Source organism: Trachymyrmex cornetzi, unplaced genomic scaffold (genome assembly GCF_001594075.2).
Source record: "Trachymyrmex cornetzi isolate Tcor2-1 unplaced genomic scaffold, Tcor1.1 scaffold92, whole genome shotgun sequence".
Classification (NCBI taxonomy): Eukaryota; Metazoa; Arthropoda; class Insecta; order Hymenoptera; family Formicidae; genus Trachymyrmex; species Trachymyrmex cornetzi.
In genome coordinates this window covers 2,190,784-2,209,285 of record NW_017300267.1, presented here as the reverse complement: position 1 = coordinate 2,209,285, position 18,502 = coordinate 2,190,784, and the positions used below count along the sequence as shown (strand labels likewise).

At 30.7% G+C, this 18,502-nt stretch overlaps 1 protein-coding gene across 9 annotated transcripts in view; it reads right to left on the bottom strand.

Annotated features, from left to right (window-relative positions):
* Ndae1 (Na[+]-driven anion exchanger 1) overlaps window positions 1–17,855 on the bottom strand; it is a 61,387-nt gene extending 43,532 nt beyond the window's left edge. For 7 of the 9 annotated variants that reach the window (XR_001940555.1, XR_001940556.1, XM_018520678.1 and 4 more), the window contains exon 1: window positions 8,191–9,033. Coding sequence is in view for 6 of the 9 variants with exons in the window: in XM_018520678.1 (XP_018376180.1) it covers window positions 8,191–8,222 (32 nt within the window). In the remaining 3 variants the exon portion in view is untranslated. Of the gene's footprint in view, window positions 1–8,190; window positions 9,035–13,627; window positions 13,718–17,612 lie in introns of those variants that run through there. The other 2 variants (XM_018520684.1, XM_018520688.1) reach the window with 2 other exon arrangements.
* Window positions 17,856–18,502: the final 647 nt, after the last annotated feature.

Genomic DNA, 18,502 nt, shown 5'->3' with positions numbered 1-18,502 from the left:
AAAGATTGTTGTATAAGTGTAGAAAATAAGTAGATAATACAGGTAACTGTATTATATAAAGTAAACGATAATTTTGAGGGGGTAACCACTAGCTGAAATATTGTCCCACAGATTACATGACATTATATGATTTCATCTGATTACGAATAATTTTTTTCGCTACATATGAAGTCGTTCGGTAAAATATACGAATTTATTTAATATTATACAATGATTTATCGTGATTGCATACGTAATTATCGGATTATACATAGAAATTTCATATGAATTTTATAATGATTTCGAGGACTCTGTCCCACGATTATATTAAGTGGTTACCCCCTCGGATAATTTAGTAAATTGTTTGAAAAGAAGGTTCGGTACAGAGGTGAATACATTTTTGTGGAAAGCAGAAAGATATCTGTTGGGAGATGATAAGTTTGAAGATATTATTTTAGAGCATTTGGACTGAACGTAAACAGGGAACGACTAATTCTGTGTCGCAATATGTTGCAAAACATTGTATAGCAGAAGAGGGTTGTAAGATTGGACGCGGATCAATGAATAGTTTTGCTGCAATAGTTAGTTTGCTACAAGAGAAATTACATGTAGAGCGGACTTGTTGCCGGAGTTAGTGAACCTTGTAAAATTAATGTTAACAATTCCTGTCACGACGTGTACAATCGAAAGTACATTTTCTTCTTTTAGGAGATCAGTAACTTATTTGCGGAGTACCGTGACGCAGGTTAAATTTTATAAGCATTTTATACATGAAGAAGAAGCAATAAAATTAAATGCAAATGAAATCACAAACGAATTCATAAGTCGAAACGTAAGTCGTCGTGCAACTGCGTTGCACTGGAGTGGAAAAAAAATGGAAAAGGTTTTACATGGTCATAGTGTTACTTATAAAAAAAAAGAAAAAATAGGTCTTCAGAAATTCCCCTTCAATATTTCCCACAAGTTGGCGCCCCTGCATATATAGTTTATATTTTGAAGTGGCTTAGATATTATCTCGGTACTTTTAACTTTATTTAAAAGATGATGAACGAGAGACAATCGTAACAATTCATTATCGAATAAGTCAATGACAGTTACATAGTATAGCGTAATCCATTGCATTATCTTCTTAATTAACATGTAAGTCATTAATTTGCTTCTCTTTTTATCACACCATGCCTCGTATCTTAACTTACAATAGATAGATATGACATTTATACAGATTTATAATTAATATCAGTAATCGATATGAAACTAATTTAGTTTAATAACTAAGAAATTTTTCGATTCTGCTGATTATCAAATAAAAAAATGTAAAATTAATATTTAAATATGATAAGACGGAGTGAAAAAAAATTATCGATGATAAAGTTTAAAATATGATATTTAACGCAAAGTGGAAAGTGTATAAATTACAAGGAAAGAAATTTCAAGCACTACATAATGCATTGTGCTATACTTCCGGTTTTAGAGTAAGCAAATACGGACGAGGAAGCAGACAATGCTTGGGATGATCAAGCGCCGAGGTCGGCGGACAGGCCAATGAGACCATTAATGAGCGACAACGTCAAATGAAAAGGTCCTTGTAATATAATACTTTTCTACGGACCTGCAGCGATAATTGACAGCTTATTAATGAAAATAGTTGCAAATCGTTTCGGTATGGACAAGTACCGCAATACACAGCATCATCGAAGGTAGTTCGTTCGTCAGCGTATTAATTATATAATTGACAGATGACTTGAATCTAAGGACAATCAATGTCTATTACACTACTCATCAATTACTGTAATTGATAATAGCAACTAGCTATCAAAAACGCTCTCCAAATTCACGCATTAATTGTTAAAGTGCTTAAGTGTGTCAGGAGCAAAATGATGTAACAGTTTCCGCTATAATGTTAAAACATTGAAATCTCTCTCATAAATATAGTAATTCAAATATCGTAACATTGTATAATAAATATTGTAACAAAAGAATAAGTATAAAACAATATTAGTAATAGAAGGGCATCGAACCAGTAAATATATATGTATAATATGTAAAAGTATAAATATAATGTATATATGTAAAAGAATAAGTATTGAAAAATTTATTAAAGTATGTATTTAATTTAAAAGAAATGTTTTTGTTAAAAATGCCTTGGTTTGTTATATATATTTTCAATATATTAATTACAGATCGCGAAAGATAAATTTTCAAGCACTTGTATTTTATATAGTTTTTTGTTAGTACTTCATGGAATTTTTACATTTTGTTTTGTTTGTGCATCTTTTCGAATATTTGATAACAATAATTTCATGAAAAGAGTGTTCAACACGTGAGTGATCTCGATTTGCAAATGGTATCGCATTGAAGATGCATTTTTCATTTCTCGCGAATGAAGATTAATGAATAAAAGTTCGAAAAGGCTTCAACAGCATGAAAAGTTCTCTGCAAGGTACTTTGATATTTTTTGATATAAAAATCAAAAATACAACACTTGTCTTGCCATTAAATAAACAATTAAATACTCGTATTCGCCTATAAGAAACCACGATAGAGGTTTCTAGAGAAGTGTGTCCAAAACGGATTATCATTTATGAACATTGGCCTAAATACTTTTGAAGAAAGAAAAATTATATAAAAAATAATTACGTTGAACTTTAATTCAAGAAAATTAAAATATTGTTTAAAACTTGTTTGAATATTGAATTTGATTATAATACATTAGAGCAATAATTTTTTAATATAACTAACGTCATTTTAATATAACTTCGATAAGTTGGCAATTCTTTACGAATATTTGCATCAATATTTTTTTTCAGTTTTATTTTTAAGAAATCAAATTTTTATAATTTATAATATATAATAATAATTTCATTTTATATATTATTTACATAAATGTTAAAATATTGTACTTAAATAATTATTAATTCTCTCAGTTGGTAGGTACGTTATTTATGCAATGTAATTAATAATAAAATTTAAACTAATGTTAATATGAATTTAACCTAATATTGAATAATATATTTTCTTGAATAGAAGCGACATGTCAATGTACTAATTAACTGAATAATTTTTACGTGAATTAATAAAAAATGAATATAAACTCCGTAAATAGTACTATCTCGCAAATATGTATACGTGTATCAATGATATTTATTTTTAGGTTTGAGAATTGAAGCGAAAACAGCGCGAAAATTAGAACGACGATAAAAATAATCAAAGATTATATATGACAGATAAGATTAATAGTCATGACTCACGAAATGATAATTCCACCGTAATCATTACTCCTTAACAAGATTACATTTATCTATCAGCACATAATTTCACACTTGTAGAATGTAAATGATAATGTAAATGATACTTAATAAATCTCACAAGACTAATGATAACATCAGCTTTATTAGCGGATATTGTTAATTATTTTTATTAATACGGAACAGACATGAATAACATGTTTAAGACTGATTCATATTACAGCTTTAAAAAATAGTACTAATTGTAAGTACTAAAAACAGCGAATTGATTTATTAGAGGTTTCCACCATGTTGTTCTTTAAATATTTAATATGATTTTCTTATCTTTATTATACGTTCCTATCATGCAAAAATTATTTTTACACTGACATAGCTTCGATTAAAATAAGGAAAACTTGGCAAACATAAAGCGACTACCTTAAATAGTCATTGCATTTTCTGGGGAAGAAAAACGGATGTTTACATGTGTAAAGAGAATATTGGGAGAGAGACTGATTTGGCACACTGTGCTAATTTTGAATAACGCTGATATAAAAGATTCTCGTGATCGAAAATCTTATAATTTTATGACTAATAAAGATGATCTTAGAATATTGCATGTCAAAGTTCACGTGCGTAATAACACATATAAATATAATATTATAATAAATATAGATAGAAACTTTATTCTATAAAATTTACGAATCACTGTTGCAAAGTAAAATTTTATAATTTTTATATGTAAAATATTACAATGTTATAATTTCTGGAATTATTTTATGTATTATTACCAGGTATGTAAATATGAAACCGGAATTTTTAAATAGAAAATACACGTTTATTACAGGAAAATAATAAAAAATATTTTATTCGAAGAGTATTGCCCATCGCTAGCTATACATTTTTCCCACCTGTCTGACAATTTGTGGATGCCATGCCAAAAAAATTGTTACTCTTTTGAGCCAAACCAGTCATCTAGCCATTTTCGTACATCTTCGTAAGAAGTGAAGCGCTGCTGAGCAAGTGCGTGTCCCATCGATGCAAATAAGTAGTAATCGGACGGAGCCAAGTCTGGTGAGTAAGCCGCATGCGAAAGTATTTCCCAACCAAACGCCTCAATCGTTTCCTTGACCAGTTTTGCTGTGTGTGATGGTGCATTATCATGAAGCAAAATCACTTTGTGTTGTCTTTTCTGATATTCCGGTCGTTCTTCACGCAAAGCTTGATTCAAACTGATCATTTGTTGTCGGTAGCGTTCAGTATTAACGGTTTCGCCAGGTTTTAGCAGCTCATAATAGATCACACCTTTCTGATCCCATCAAACACAGAGCATTGTCTTCCGTTCATAGCGATTTGGTCTTGCAGTCGATGTCGATGGTTCACCTGGAGTTACCCATGATCTTTTACGCTTAGGATTCTCAAAATATATCCACTTTTCATCGCCAGTCACAATTCGATGGAGAAATGACTTTCTTTTGTACCTGGCGAGCAGCATTTCGCAAGTGGTTTTTCGGTTTTCCTGCTGTCTTTCATTCAGTTCATGTGGAACCCATTTTCCCATCTTCTGGATCTTTCCCATAGATTTCAAACGTATGGAGACGGCTTCTCGTGTCACATTCAATTGATCCGCGAGTTGTTGTTGAGTTTGAGCGTCATCCTCATCCAACAATGCTTGTAATTCGCTGTCTTAAAACTTTTTCAGTGGTTTTCCACGTTCTTCGTTTCTCACGTCAAAATCGCCACTTGTGAATTTTTTAAACCACTCAAAGCACTGTGATTTACCAAGAGCATGCTCACCGTAAGCTTCGACAAGCATTCGATGCGATTCTGCAGTAGTTTTCTTTAAATGGTAACAGAAAATCCATGCTGTCCGCAAATCGTAGTTTCCAGGCACAAAATTCGACATGTTCAACGCTATTACAAACTATACTATTGTATGAAACTTGTATTGTTGTGAGCTGAAAATCTTTGTCAGATGTCAGAACAAGGAAATGGCGTCAATGACGCGGTCTGACGGTAACTACATTGACAGCTATGGCCATCTATTGGTAAATTCCGGTTTCATATTTACATACCTGGTATATGTATTTTTTATCGTTTCAAGACATGTATTTTTATAATTCATACACTGATAAAAATAAAATGTTAATTTTAACTTAAAGACGTATAGTGAACTTTTCGAGACAAATTGACATTTTTGTACAAAGAAATATTAATTTTAACATTTTTTGTATGTCTCAGGAAGTCCACTATACGCGTCTTTAAATTAAAATTAAATAATATTTTATTTTCAACAGCATATCTACAACGCACGCATCGATAAGAAATTCTGATCGGCAAGTATTAAACGTCAAAATGCGTTGGCGTAGCTTGTGAATTTTTACATTATTTCGCATTACGTAAATCATTTACATGGGAGATGCAGACTTGTCCAAAGCAATTTTATAAAGCAGCACGCGCAAATAGATGGAGAAAAATGTTATCCTATCTTGAGAGGAAAGTTGTAAAATAAAGATCTCGTCGGTGAAAGAAGAACGAGTGGAAAAAGCAATCGATTATCACTCTAAATACCAATAAGAGTTTTATGCACCTTTAACATAAGAGAGGTCAAAGGTTAATTATCCCTAAGAATAAACTATTACTTTCTAACAATCTAGTTCTTTTTCTTCTTTAAAATAGCTTTCTAAAAGAATTGCTCTAAAATAACTCTTAAATTGCGTCAGTATGTAAATTTTGTGCTAAATCAAATTATATTTTTGTGAAGAATCATATTATATTATATTTTAAAATTTAAATCATATTATATTTTAATGAAGAAACATTTATAGTTTAATATTTGCCGTTTGTATTATTTTCTAAAATTCTAATTGTCTTTCTAATTATGTTTTTGTTCATAACAATAACAAAGGTATACAATATTTTCCGTAATTTTACGATTTATTTTCTTATAAATTAATTTTATCTGATTATAACGTTTTTAAAAAAAAACCTTTTGTAAAGCCGTGTATACACCTAGCGAACGAACACCGAACGAAGAGCGAACGCGAACATTCATTGATTGCGTTCAGCAGATGTATTCGTCAAAGCGAATGAGAATCGAGCATTCGATTCGCGTTTGACTCGGTTCCCTCATGAAGCGGTACATTAAAGACAATTCGTGCGCGATTCGTGCTCGATTCGTGCGCGGTGTAGACGTACAAATCACGTATTCGCTATTTGGTTGTTCGCCTGAATCACCATAACCTTTTCTGTGCTTTTCTGTGTATTAACATTCTGTAGAGATAATAAAATTGAAAACTTTAAATAAAGTTTATCGTATTGGCTTTTTTTGTTATAAAATAAAAATATTAATTGTCACAAGCAATAAGGTTAGAACAAACACCGAATCAAGATCGAATGGGTGTTCGGCCCGTGTTCGATAAAATCGAGAAAAATGTACGAACGAATTACGAACATGAACGCGAATGTCACGTTCGGTGTTCGTTCGTTAGATGTGTACGCGGCTTAAAATATGCTTATTTTTTTCTTGTATGCTTATTTATTTTTACGTATATTTCTTTTAGATAATATTATTATTTTTTTTTTTTTTTTTACTAAGATTTATAGAAATTCATATATTCTTCGGTTCTTGGTACAAATTATTGCACAATATCGCCGATATTTGTTTCCGGATATTTTTCCGCGTACTGCATAATATATAGATAACTTACAAATGCAATTGAATTGGATAAATTTGCATGTCGCACATCGATTATCAATTCTGTCTCAACGAGTTGATATTTTTTTCAGGTTCGCTGCTTCGATAGTAATAACCATTACATGTAGAATCGAGCACATATAACGTTGATAAGAGAATCCATGCGTCGTGACGTTACTTGGGTCAAAGTGCGGGTCAGCACGTGATCAACGGTTAGATATTGTGAAATAATTATTCTTCCATGATTTTTGCAAACGCATTGCAGTGTACATAAGCATGAAAAAAAAGATTTGTTTGAACGGTTGACTAACTCTATTCACATTTCATGTTGCAAGGTGAATCTAATTCAAGGATATAAGGCACTGTAATTAAACATGTTTCGTGCAATGCATGATTGCATGATTAATACAGTCAATTATAAGTTGGTCGATTGTTCAATTTTTAGTCATCAGATGTGTCTTGGATGCCAATTTTACATTTGAATAACTTGATTCAAGTTTGTATGACTAACACAAATATTTTACTGAATAAACTTTCCTAACATCACATTTACTGACATTTATTAGTATTATATCAGTATTAGCATGAGCATAATACCAATTAAAATACTTTTCTGTATAAATAAAATTTTCCTAATATTTTAAATAGAAATTTTATTAAATTGTAATTTCAAAAAATGTAAATTACTTTTTTCGTAATATGATAATAATGTTTTTAAACATAAATGTGTATTAAATATCAATGTACTTTTTCTTTAAATTAAAAATTCTTTCTATCATTAAATTTTATTGACGAATATCAAAATACACCGAAATTAATTGACACACTTTACTTGTGTTATCATTATTGATAGCACGTTTCAATCTTCTGTTTTTACAGTGATTATCTAAAAGTGTCGATTTCAAATGCATCGAAGATTAAAAAAACAAACCGCGATTTAATATAAATATGATAGAGAGGCGAGTGCAAATTTTGTACCAACATCTGTTGCTTTCTCAGCTTGCAGAGTCGATCAACTTAGAATAGATCAGCCTAGATCATTATGGCGGCTATTCATATAATCTGAATAGTTAACATGTTACTCATACAACAGAATTTGTTATCAGATGAAAATAATTTTAATTAGTACATTAATTTACTATAACCAATTCGGCAACAAGCGTTATTGCAATCGTCGTTTTTTCATTTATCGTACAAAATGAATAAGTAATAAAATATAATTTAAAAGAGAGAATGTAATCTTCAAATTAACAGATTAATTACACATATCACTGTTTATAAAAACCCTACTTGTCCAATTGCATATCTCCTCGGAGCTCCATCGGTGATTGCACCTGAAGAGATCCGTCACCGCGATGACAGGCACGATAGTGATTGCGCTTTTGGCTGCAATGTCAGATGGTGGTCCTCATGTCGGAATCACCCCGCTTCACGAGTAAATAAAGCGTGCGTGGACAGACGAGAATGTGTATTCAATTATGTCTACCTCTCCGTCTCTCTCTCTCTCTCTCTTTTTCTCTATAGGCTCGCCCACATATACACGCGTATGCACACGTGCATACGTTGCACTACGTACGTACGCACGTCTGCGCACCGCGGTGTATACCGGAGAACTGTTTACCATCGGCTGACAGCCAGATGATAGCTTCCGAACACACACTCCTCGGTCCCGGTGACGAGCAATCGGCCACTCGCAGCAACCAGTCGGTGGCTGGCAGCAGCGTGGAGACAGTTATCCAGTGATTTTGATAAGGAAACTCCGCCCAGATAGTGCCGTGATATGCTTGGGAATCCGGTCAGGCTCTCAGGAAGGGGTATTATTCTGTCATTTCAAAATCGGCGACGATGCGATGTGACAATCGTTGAGTAAATGATGTCAGGCCCAAAGACTAGCCCGCAATTTCAAAGAAGTTATACGTTATTGCAGTACGCTCTTACCGAGATTTCCCATAGATGGGTATAGGAAAAATAAAGCTTCTACTAGTGAAGGTATATAAAGGCATCGGTATATCTTGAATTTCTCGGAATTTGATTTGAATGTTGAATCAATTCGCAATCTACGAAGTCGATTTTTCAATTTGCTGACACATATTACAGGATGTTAAGCGTCAATATTCGGAAAGAGATAGAAATAGCGAGCGACGAATAAACAAATAATAAATAAAAAGCTCAATGGAATATATATGTGATATTTAAAAAGATTTTATTTTGTCAAATTCTTAATGATCCTATTCAATTACCATCGTTTTGAAACTAAACAATGTAAAGTGAATAATATTGTTTCACGATGTGTAAACATTTCGATCGTTGTAACATACCAAGCTTAGTTCTGGCTTCCACATAAGACGGATCTATTTGATTGAACAGTGGCTGTTGATAACTCTTCGGCTTTCGTACTTATTTTACATTTACTGACCTTTTATATTATTATAAAAATGTTTATATAATTTTGAAATTATTAGTATTATACAGGGTAATTTGTGGAGACACACACACACACACACACACAATTTATCAAACATAAATAAAAACCTTGAAAAAATAATAATATAGTGAGATGATAAGAGATAAAGTAATTCAATATGTTGGCATTTGTAAAAAAAATTATCTATGTGATATTGAGCGAATAATACAATAATTACATGATAAAAGTGATAATGTTTTTTTGTTTAAGAAGTTATTTGTGCGCAGAAATGATAGTGATTCAAAGTATAATCAGATTGTCCATCGATTACACTCATCAGTTACATTATTTCGCGCGCGCGCGCACATACACTAAATGTACGTCTTTGATTATACGAATTATTTATAGATAGCTAGTGTTACTCCATTGGAAATCATTATAATACACTTTTGCAATAATAGGTTTGACGTACAGATGCAAATGCGGGATTGCCTTGTACAAGCATACACGTGGGCACAGCAGTGGCATTTATGATTAGTTCCGAAGAAGGGAGAGATTTGCATGTTATGACGTGTCGTATTAGAAATATGCTTTGTGCTTGTTGTTTTCAATTTGTATAAATTCTTTGTTTTATCGTATTTGTCGATAATATATCAATCTCTAAATTTTATCTTACATTTATAATTAATAATAATAAGTATTAATTTTGTTAGTATTAGTGCTGCATATCTATTTCGTTATAATGAAAATTTTAAAAGCACTAAAATAATTTTGCATAATAATTATTTAATTATTAGGAATGTAATAAAATCAATATTACTTCCTTTATTTGCGAGTCTATTGAAACTCTAATAGGAGTTTTACTCAAATGTAATGGCCATTGTTGAGAATAAACGTAGCCTGTTAGGAAATAATTCTATGCAATAATACTGTTCAAACAACTGATCCCAATAGAATCTTGGTTACCGCTTTAGCGCATATGGAGTGACAAGTAGCGCATATATCATAAATAATTAATTAATTACGCGAATGAATATTGCATATATTACATTTATGGTCACACTCCCAAGAGAATACAATCAATTTATTTAACTGTGCGTTATATATCCAGAAAATGTATGTGCTACATATTTATGAGCTTAATTAATTAGTAATTAACTATTGAATTACTTTTTAATATCTGTACAATTGAACTGTTACGAAGAATGCTTAGAAAAAATTCTTGAAAGAAATACATTTTATTCATTATATCATTGATTCTTTGAATATGTATACATATAATAATTAATATAATCTCCAAATATCCTCAATATAATAACAAAAATAAAGCAATAATAATCTTTCTATTCATTTTATTACATTTTTGCATTCTTATATCTCCAGTCAGAATTCGACTCTGGGAACATATTATGGAACCGTTCGGAATGAATTCTGATCGGAATTGTTCCGTTATTTCCTGCATTTCTATTGCTTTCTGAGGAAATCAAAATAATTTCACTTGGTATCCATTCTGAACAGTTCGATAATATACATACCCAAAATTGAATTCTAATTGAAGATATAAAAACGCAACGATGTCAAACGAATCCAAATATTCCATAATACATGCCCTCTGTTTAAAAAATTAAATTAATGTATGCATGTTATCATGATAAAATCGATATTAAATCGATTGAAAAATCTTTTATCATCTTCAAAAGAGTTTATTCAATTTTTTTCCTCATTGTTATACAATTGCTCATTTAAATACACAACAAATGTAAATCTCTAAATCTCTACAGCGTGAGCATGATCGCATTTTTATGACGACAATGGGCGGTGAAATCCGCTGAGAACCAGAGACAGCGAGTTAATACTAATTTGAAGGCGCAGACACTTTCACACGCCAGATAAAAGTGAAAAAAGATACTCAAAGCGATAATATTGCGTATTATCACGAATTTCGTTATCAGGTTATAGAAGACAGTTATGTCTGTTAATTGAAGAAACGATCTGTTATCACTGTTGCGATGCTTGATGAGAGACACGACACGCAGTCTAGCAGAGAATCTGAATAATGCAAACTTTCGCATATGCAGCATTGTCGCGGTATACAATGTGCTTCGCAGTTACGTTCGTATCTTTCTAACTATTAGATACATACAATACGCGATTTTTCTTCTGATTTTTTCATCCAAAGAAATAGTCGCATTTTGCGTCACTATACCATTTGCATCACATTTAGTCGCGTTATGTTTGCACGTGTCGGAAAATGAGGAAAGAAATCTGTAACTATAAATATATAGAGCATTTTTGTATTATATAACAAAATATTTAAAATAATACGTTATATAAGATATTTTTATTAAAGAGAATTTCGAATCGTGAAAAGTAATTCAATTTCACAGTTAAATCGAAACTTAATCTCGTCTTAAAATTTTGATTTTTAATATTAATGTGTTCCCAATAAGCCTCTTAGTGAAAGTTTTGTTAGGTCAATCAAAAACCAGATTTAACTACCCGTAACCAGCGCTTAACTCAGGAAAATTTTTCAATGTGTTAAAAAACACATTGAAAATAATTAAACTACCTATAAAATTTCCATTAAAAGGAAATTAATTAATTCTTAAATATTTGTCTACCATGACTTACGCAACGTACACGAAGCGAGTTTTCATTCTTTACAGCTCCCCTTGCGTTAAACCGCTCTCAATTAGCGTCTGTTTAGGTACCGTGAGTCTTTTTAGAGCCAATCAGTACGCACTAAAGACTCGTAAATAGTATCCTGTCACCGACGTCTCATCATTTTCCTCGTTATCTCTCGATTCGTCCTAGTTGTCTAGTAAATTAGACAGTACAGGACCAGCGCACGTTAAATCAAACGTACGTGAGTCCAATTTAACTTATATCTCGTACAAGCACGTGACGAGATGATAATGCCCGACTGTCAGTTCCATTATAATGACACGTAAGTCGATCAGCTAAAACCGGTGGAATCTTTCGATAACTGGTATACGTGACTCATAATATATGCCGAACAACTCCATACGCATTATTTATTCAGGAATATTCTCGTTTTGAATCAGTGAATATATCCTTCCTCTCTCTTTCTACATAATAATAAATAAAAAATATCGCGATACAAATGATTTATTTTGTTTTTACATATAACTGTCTAGAATATATAAATTTACATGTTTAATAGCAAAAATATTTGTTACACATCTGTTAGTTTACTTACATATTAAGTTAAGACACTGAAAAATGTATAAAAAGGTAGCAGAAATGTCTGATTTATTTATTATTTTATATTTTTATTATTAAACTAATTTATTATTAATTTATTATTGCACTGTAATTATCACACCTGTTTTATTATACATTCTTACGTATTTAAAGTAATGCAAATTTTATAACGCGATACTAACAGATTATATTGATTGTGACGATTTCATATCTATTCTATTAAATGATAGACCCTCTCAATTGAATTCTCAAAGATATACTTCAAATCAAATGCAGCATGGAATCTAGCCTGAACTCAATTTGAATAAGTACACTTTGGTCTAATATTGTATAGTTATTTCTCATATTTTTTATATTTAATTATCCAATTTTTACTGTATTAAACAATAAGTCTAAAAGTAGAATATCAACATACTTTTTAATGTTGTTTAGTGGCTAACTTATTGTTTTCATGAAGCTGGTTTAAAATAATAACAACTATTGCGATATTTCAAATATTGTTACTTTGGTAACATTATTTGAAACTATTATGAAACAATAAACTTGGTACTATTATGCTTAAACCGATAATAAATTAATAGTTTATAATAATTATCTGATAGTATGCTTACCTAGATAGCACAGGTGATCATTACAAATTTAGGGGGTTATCTTACTAAATTCTTTATGAATTAATGTAATGGATTCGAAATAAATTGTTTGTAAATATGATTTTACTCACGAAAAATAAAATTCCACTGTGTCTATCTAATGGCATACTACTTGTGACTGTAGCATTTTTTAACTCATTATAAACAGATTAAGCTAATTCATAAAGAATTTAGAAAGATGAATCATTTGTATTATTGTTAGAAAAGTTATATTTACCGATATATTGTTCAGTAAGTACTGAAACGTGTACCTAACACTGATCAATTCATGACTTACTGTTGCAAAAAGTTGAAAATATTATAAGCTCAATATCGAAGTTTGTTAACATATTCACTTCATATACGCGATTTAATTAACGACATTCGCATTTATAGCATTCAAAATACTTTTTACAAACAGTCTTTAATATATTTACTTTTTATTTAATATAGGTATGTGCGGACTTACCTCCTGATTTACTTGCAGTCTTGAATGCACCCTAATTGTAACTTTCTTTCCTCCGAGTCGATCACGTTCTATCAAACTGCTGGCATAATTCTAGGAAAGAAAAAAAGAAAGACATCACCCTTCGTACCCACGAATAAAATCGACAACTAGATTTCAATCAACGACGGAAGTTTCAATGTTCTTTTATTAAAATATTTTATCACGATTCTCTCGTGCGTGACATTTCAAAAAATTTTTATGTTGCTAAAGATCAGGGAAATTGGAGATCATGTCTTGTTGTTTTAAATGAGCTTGTTACTTTCTTGACTAAAGGAGAAATATGAACAAGAATCAAATGTATAATTATTTATAAAGATGCTGTGTTTGTACTCTCATCTCTCAAAAAAATTATATGAAGAGGAACTTCTCTAAAATTAAATTTATTAGAATCAAAAAATAGAATTCAATCTAAGATTGTCTTTAGTTCAATCTAATACTAAATTTTGTTCAATCTAATACTAAGTTATTAATTTATATAAGAAAGGAAATTACAATTATAAAAAGTTAAATTTATTGAAGCTAATTCCTACAATAAAGTCAATAGCGGTCTCTTGGGGGGAATAACGAGGGATTTGAATAGAATTAAAAGATGGTAACTTTAAACATGCGAACCGTTGATTCATCAGAGTTTAACGTCGCGTCGCCTTGACCTGGCGACGGCGAATTGCAAGGATAAATGCCGCCTATAAAAAGCCGTCGTTACAAATTCATACAACCTTCATTACCTCCGCCCTATCGCTTGCAACTGGCACGAACAGAGCGATCGAACGCGAACCACCCTTCGCCCTGTCACCGAGCGCAACAATGACTTTCGCTTCAGTTTCTGTCTAAAGATGTTTGCGATGTAACCCGATAATTGGAAAATATAGATGATTTAGCCTAGAAATTTTGCTCAATTTTGGCATTCTGTATTTTATAAATAAACTTACTTCTAAATTTTTATTTAGTAATTTAAATTATATCATATATTTTTTTGACGCACTAAATTTTTATAGATTGTTCTTAGGACCAATACTCTAATCCTAGTGCTGGCAGAAAATCAGAAATAGTATTGATGCACTTAAGCTATCAAATAAAAATGATAATAGCTTCTTGTTATCAATAATTTTGCTATATCCTTTACTACACTTAATGATATATATTAACTGCTAATTCTTTTTATTATTAATTGATCACAGAAGCTTTTTCATCATTATAAACTAAAGCTTTTTACAAACATTATAAATGACACTTGTAATATTTGAATGATATGAACGATTAAAGCATTGATACATTATTACATTTAAATATCTTTAATCTTACTATATAGACAAGTGTCGATACGAAATTAAGCTTGATTTATGCTACAAATACACACATAATTTTTTTATTTATGTTTGTGCGTGCATATATACACAGAAAAAAGACTATTCTTAAATTAACTATAATATACTCATATATAAGCAAAAATATTGTAACCTTGCTTTAAAGATTTTAGTCGTGATTTGATTAAATTTGTATTGATATAAAATTTTTAATTGAACAAATCTTGAATTGAGTGCAAAATAATACTTGCATCAAAACAAATTTAATTAGATTAAAACTAATATCTTTGAAGCATGATTACAATATTTTTGTTTATATATGCGTATATTATGGTTGATTTAAGAATAGTCTTTTTTCTGTGTATTGTTAGAAGTCTGTGACAGTTGTTTGCGAAAAAGAAAATCTATCAACATTAAATTTCAAGCTATTGGCTTCTAAAGATACAAAAATAAATTTGTTTACAATATTCATAAAATAAACGTGAATATTTCTAACATTCTCTGTTTTTCCTTTGTACTTTTTTTCCTTTTTGTCAACATCGTAATCATCGTGTAATCTTAACAAATAAAAGAATTAAAAAAGTAAAATAATAAATACAAAGTAAAATCGTACAAAAGAGTTAAAACGTACGGCATTTAAAATCGCGTACTAAGTGATAAGCAAAAAAATCTCGTCTGTAACGAGTTCAGCGACACTTATCACTAGGAAAGTTTAGTGCACTCTTAGTAAATCGCGTGCACAGCTGCTTCATGCTGGAACGCGGCGTGACAGACAGAAAACACAATACAACCTGGCAAATTATTTTCATGTCCGACCGCGTGACAGATCGGTAAAATAAGACGTCAATTTGGAGTACGACGACAAAGATATGTACGCGATAAATTTTTCGAAAATTAACACAATGACAACAATGGAATCGGATGTCGATAATGTTGAATTGTCAAGATGTACGTATTCAATGATGCTACTTTGTTTTATATTCACAAACACGCGCTCGTGACACATATATCCGTGTATTATTTTTGTCTAGAATTTTTCTTCTATCTTATTTTTATTTTTATTCTAGAACTTTCAGCGCATAAAGGCAAAAATTGAGTAAAACGTGGTAAAATTGAAGAAACGTTAAACTTTGAATATGTAAATGTTTCATTATATCTTTTTAGATTATATTCTTTATATAATCTTCTCATTTATTTACAAAAGAGAATCTCAAAGTTTTTTCTTAAAATTATTTAATTTTTCAAATCCAAAAAAAAAACAATTTCTGAGACAGTTTATGCAATCTTAATTATATAACAAGATATAATAAAGTTTTAAGAATTTTTTTGCTTAAGATCACTTCAAGTATCAAAGGAATTCTGTTGTACACTTGCTCTTTTTCATTAGGGATATTAAAAATATTCTGCCTCATTATAATGCTCTTTGAAGCGTATATTGTTAATGCTGTGCACGTGTCGTTCGACAACTTAATAACAATGTGACGCGCGGAAAACGTGGCTTTTAGAAAAAGAGATATAAATCTTTTTTCGGAAAAAATTTTAAATACAACTTATCGCTTCTCTCAAAGTAACGATAAAGTTTGAAATTGAATTAGATTATTTCTAAACAAATTATTATACTATTATAATAATTGTACTGATAAATGATTATGATGATATAAAGTATCGTCGGATAAGAGTACAACAGACACTATAAAAATTATTTGAAATGTGACAGTATAAAGATCACGGATTTCATATTCAATCAAATTATATGATAGCAAATGAGAGAATTAAATAATGAGGAAAATTAGTAATGAAAAATATTAGATCTAGAAAGTATAACAATTCTACCTGTATCTAAAAAAATGACAAAGAGCAATAATATTTCCTTCATTATTGTAAAATTATAATGATAATATTTACTTTCTCTTATCTGCTTTAATTGATCCATGAAAAATATCTACAAATATATATTATCTAAAGGTATACTAAAGAAGAGATATTTTTCGTAAATCAAAATTATTAAATTAAATTTTCTAATATTTAATAATATTTAATAATTCAATAATATAATAGAAAAACCAAAAAGAATTAAATATATAAAATAAAAATATACGTTTAGTGTTTATTAAATAAATATACATTTAAATATTATACAATTATCAAATAAAATTGCAATACACTATAAAGATAATTTTATATGAATAAAGAAAATGCAATAGATTAATTTTTTGTTCATTATAGATTAATTATTAAAAAAGAAAGAAGAATATCTCGAAGAAGTGGAGCGCAATGAGGCAAAAACAACTTTTGCATTTGTGATATGAAGAAATCTAATTCATTTATACTCAATGACTTGATAAGTTATTGAATAAAGTTATTAGAAATATAACTGTCTCTCTTCGACTTTTTCTAAAATCAAATCACTAGCCGTAAAATAAAGAACATAACGTTTAAGTTTATTTGTAAATAATAAAACCAAAACTAAACAAATTTATCGTTAATGCGATACGCCAAGTAAACATATATTATACCATAGAGATAGGAAGAAGAGATGGAAATAAAATATAAAAATATAATATACAAAAAAAGTGAGACGCGAGATCAAAGATAATGCACACGAGATTTTCCCACACGGAAGCGGGCAAATGGAAGAGTACCTCTCGTGTATACCCGGATGTGTCACGGAACGAAGATGAAAGAAAAGTGCATCAGGCAAGCGGGAGCGGATAAGGCACGTCGCGCACGAGATCTAACGATCCTTCTTTCCCGGTCGGCAGGTGACTCGCATCCTTCCTCAAGATGAGGACGAAGGAGAACGCCGGCGGATAACGACGGCGACTCCGTGCCAACCTTCGGGCCTTTGCACGAAGGATCGACGGTGGAGAGCGTGCGGCGCGTATCCGCGACGCGAGAGTACTGCTTCTCGCAAAAGGTGGAGGCGCCTGCACGCTCTTCGGTATTGATCCACGTGGACGACACTCCTCCTCGTTCGTTCGACCAGCCCCGCCGTCTCTTAACGTTAGCGTCCATCGGTGATCTGCCGCCTTCGAAGTCCCGTTGATTCATCGTTCCATCTACTTGCTTAGATCCATTGAGATTTTCTTAACAGGTTGATAATTGTCATTGATACGGTTGGATGATGAAGGTAAACGATTAGATAAGCTCGTGGGACGCAAGTTGACCAAGCAGTGAATGACCGATTAATGCAGCTGCAGCAGTCGCATACGCGTAAAATATAAATGCTTTCATACATAGCACGGAAACGAAATAAACGAGATGCTTAAACATAAAATACGTAAATTTCAAAATTAAAGAAATCTTATTTATCTTTAATACCTTTCATTCCTCATTTTTTTCAATTTAGTTATTTTATTATTTTTATTATTTTTATTATTTAATTTCTTTATAATCTGTGATTTTATTATATTTATTACAAAAATTACATATCATTTTTATTATATTTATTAATATTTAATGTCATATTACATAAATATTTAATATTCAATATTTTATATTTTCCTGCTAAACATAAATATTTATAATAACA